The sequence below is a fragment of the Salpingoeca rosetta genome (assembly GCF_000188695.1).
Source record: "Salpingoeca rosetta unplaced genomic scaffold supercont1.21, whole genome shotgun sequence".
NCBI lineage: Eukaryota > Choanoflagellata > Craspedida > Salpingoecidae > Salpingoeca > Salpingoeca rosetta.
In genome coordinates this window covers 1,057,247-1,059,746 of record NW_004754913.1, presented here as the reverse complement: position 1 = coordinate 1,059,746, position 2,500 = coordinate 1,057,247, and the positions used below count along the sequence as shown (strand labels likewise).

General features: G+C 57.1%; 1 protein-coding gene across 1 annotated transcript in view; it reads left to right on the top strand.

Moving 5' to 3' along the window:
* Positions 1 to 2,333, top strand: part of PTSG_08233 (uncharacterized protein) — a 5,665-nt gene extending 3,332 nt beyond the window's left edge. The window contains exons 8-13 of the mRNA XM_004991201.1: positions 35 to 194; positions 468 to 704; positions 943 to 1,054; positions 1,332 to 1,504; positions 1,758 to 1,951; positions 2,243 to 2,333. Coding sequence (XP_004991258.1) covers positions 35 to 194; positions 468 to 704; positions 943 to 1,054; positions 1,332 to 1,504; positions 1,758 to 1,951; positions 2,243 to 2,330 — 964 coding nt within the window. The 3' untranslated portion in view covers positions 2,331 to 2,333. The remainder of the gene's footprint in view (positions 1 to 34; positions 195 to 467; positions 705 to 942; positions 1,055 to 1,331; positions 1,505 to 1,757; positions 1,952 to 2,242) is intronic.
* The last annotated feature ends 167 nt before the right edge of the window (positions 2,334 to 2,500 follow it).

Below are 2,500 nucleotides of genomic sequence, written 5' to 3'. Positions count from 1 at the left end.
CCTCATACCACCAATTCCATGACGACCCCAACAGCTTCAAGGAGCCTACGCCGATCCAGCGTGCTGCGCTGCCCATCGGCCTCACCAACCGCGACATTTGCGGCGTTGCGGAGACCGGGTCCGGTAAAACGCTCGCCTTTGTCCTCCCGCTCCTCCAGTGGATCCTCTCCCTGCCAAAACTCGAGCGCGAACAGGTACGTGTGTGTGTGTGTGTGCGTGTGTGCGTGTGTGTGCGTTTGTGCGCATGTGTGTGCGTGTGTTCGTGTTTGTGCATGTGCGTGCGTGTGTGCGTGTGTATTTATGTGTGTTTGTGTGTCTGTTTGTGTGTTTTGGTGTACGAAGCTTTGCAGTGTGTGCATTCTGCGCCCTCCCCCCCCCCCTCGTTTGCACTGCACATCACCCCCCCCTTCTCTGTTCAGCTCATCTCAACCCTCCCCCCCCCCACTCCACCCCCTACACTGCCGCAGGACATTGACAACGGCCCGTACGCGATCATCCTGGCGCCGTCGCGCGAGCTGGTGCAGCAGATTGAGGAGCAGACGCGCAAGTTCTCGGACCCGCTCGGCGTGCGTACTGTCGCCGTCATTGGCGGTGCGAGCAGGGAGGAGCAAGGGTTCCAGCTCCGGCAGGGGTGCGAGGTGGTGATTGCCACGCCCGGCCGTCTCATCGACGTGCTTGAGAACAGATACCTCGTCCTCAACCAGGTCCGCCGCGCTGGGATAGAGGGGGAGGGGAGTTTGTGTGTGTGTGTGTGTGTGTGTGTGTGTGTGTGTGTGTGTGTGTGTGTGTGTGTGTGTGTGTGTGTGTGTGTGTGTGTGTGTGTGTGCGTGTCTTTTGAACTATGTGTATGCACATCGTTTGCGCTCTCTGTCTCATGCATTTCCAACACGCCGCTCACACGTGGCCGCATCCACTTGTCTCATCGCCACCACCGCGTTGCAGTGCACGTACGTCGTGATGGACGAGGCTGACCGCATGCTCGACATGGGCTTTGAGCCCGCCGTACAGCAGATTCTCGAACACGTCCCCGTCACAAACCAGAAGCCAAACACAGGTGCGCAACGTGCCTTGCTGCCGTGGCGCTGAAAGTGGTGCTGGTGGTGGCGTTTCCTGTTTGCGTGCGTGCTGTTTCCATCGCTACTGATGCATGGCTGTCTCGCACTTGCTCTTCACCTTCCAGCACGCACGCACGCACACACACACACACACACACACACACACACACACACACACACACACACACACACACACACACACACACACACACACACACACACACACAAGCCTACTGTCTCACTTGCCCCCCTTCCCGCCGCTTGAATATGGTGCAGATGAAGCCGAGGACGAAGCGTTTCTGCTGCAGGACATCAAGAACAAGAACAAGTACCGCCAGACGGTGCTGTTCACAGCCACCATGCCGCCCGCTGTCATGAAGCTCGCCAACACGTACCTGCGCCGCCCAGCCACCATCCGTATTGGCACCGTCGGCAAACCCGTCGACCGCGTACGTTTGCGCACACTCATGTGTTTGCACGTGTGTACTCGTGCACACCAGTGTGCACACGCTCTCATGTATTTCATGTATTTGGATGTTCAAAACCGCACATGCACATGCACATGCATGCACATTTACACACCACCACCACCACCACCATGACGCTTGCGAGTGCATGCCCGCATGTGCTTTGTTCGATGATGCTTTTTTCAGCTCACAAACCACATTTCTGTCCACTGCTCCCGCTCGCCTCTCCCTGCAGGTTGAGCAACGCATGATTCTGACAACGGAGCAGAACAAGCGCAACGAGCTTGTGAAGATTCTTCGCTCCGAGCCCGAGCCACCCATCATCATCTTTGTCAACCAGAAGAAGGGGTGCGACGTGCTGGCGCGCTCGCTGGAGAAAATGGGCTACCGTGCTGCCACTCTCCACGGCGGCAAGGGCCAGGACGTCCGGTGGGTCACCTTGATCTTGATTGATGGTGATGATGGTGGTGGTGGTGGTGGCTCGATGATGATTGATGGTGATGGTGGTGGTGGTGGTGGTGGTGGTGGCTCGATGATGATTGTTTGATGGTGATGGTGGTGATGGTGGTGGTGGTGGTGGTGGTGGTGATTGATTGCTGGTGTTTGTGTTTTCGTACTTGTATTTGCGGTTGTGCTCCTTTGTATCAGACATGAATCACTCGCTCACGCGCGCTCACGGGGGCCTCGTCGCCCCTCCCTCCCGTGTTTTTGTTTCCCCAGTGAGCATGCGCTTGCGAGCCTGAAGGAAGGATACAAGGACATTCTCGTGGCAACAGATGTGGCCGGTCGTGGCATTGACATTCCGTAAGCGCCCGCGCTGTCGCTGTGATGCGTGCACTCATTCATCGTGGTGGCTTGCATTGTGTGAAGGCTGCCCGCGCATTGCTACACGTGTGTCACACACACACACACACACACACACACACACACACACACACACACACACACACACACACACACACACACACACACACACAC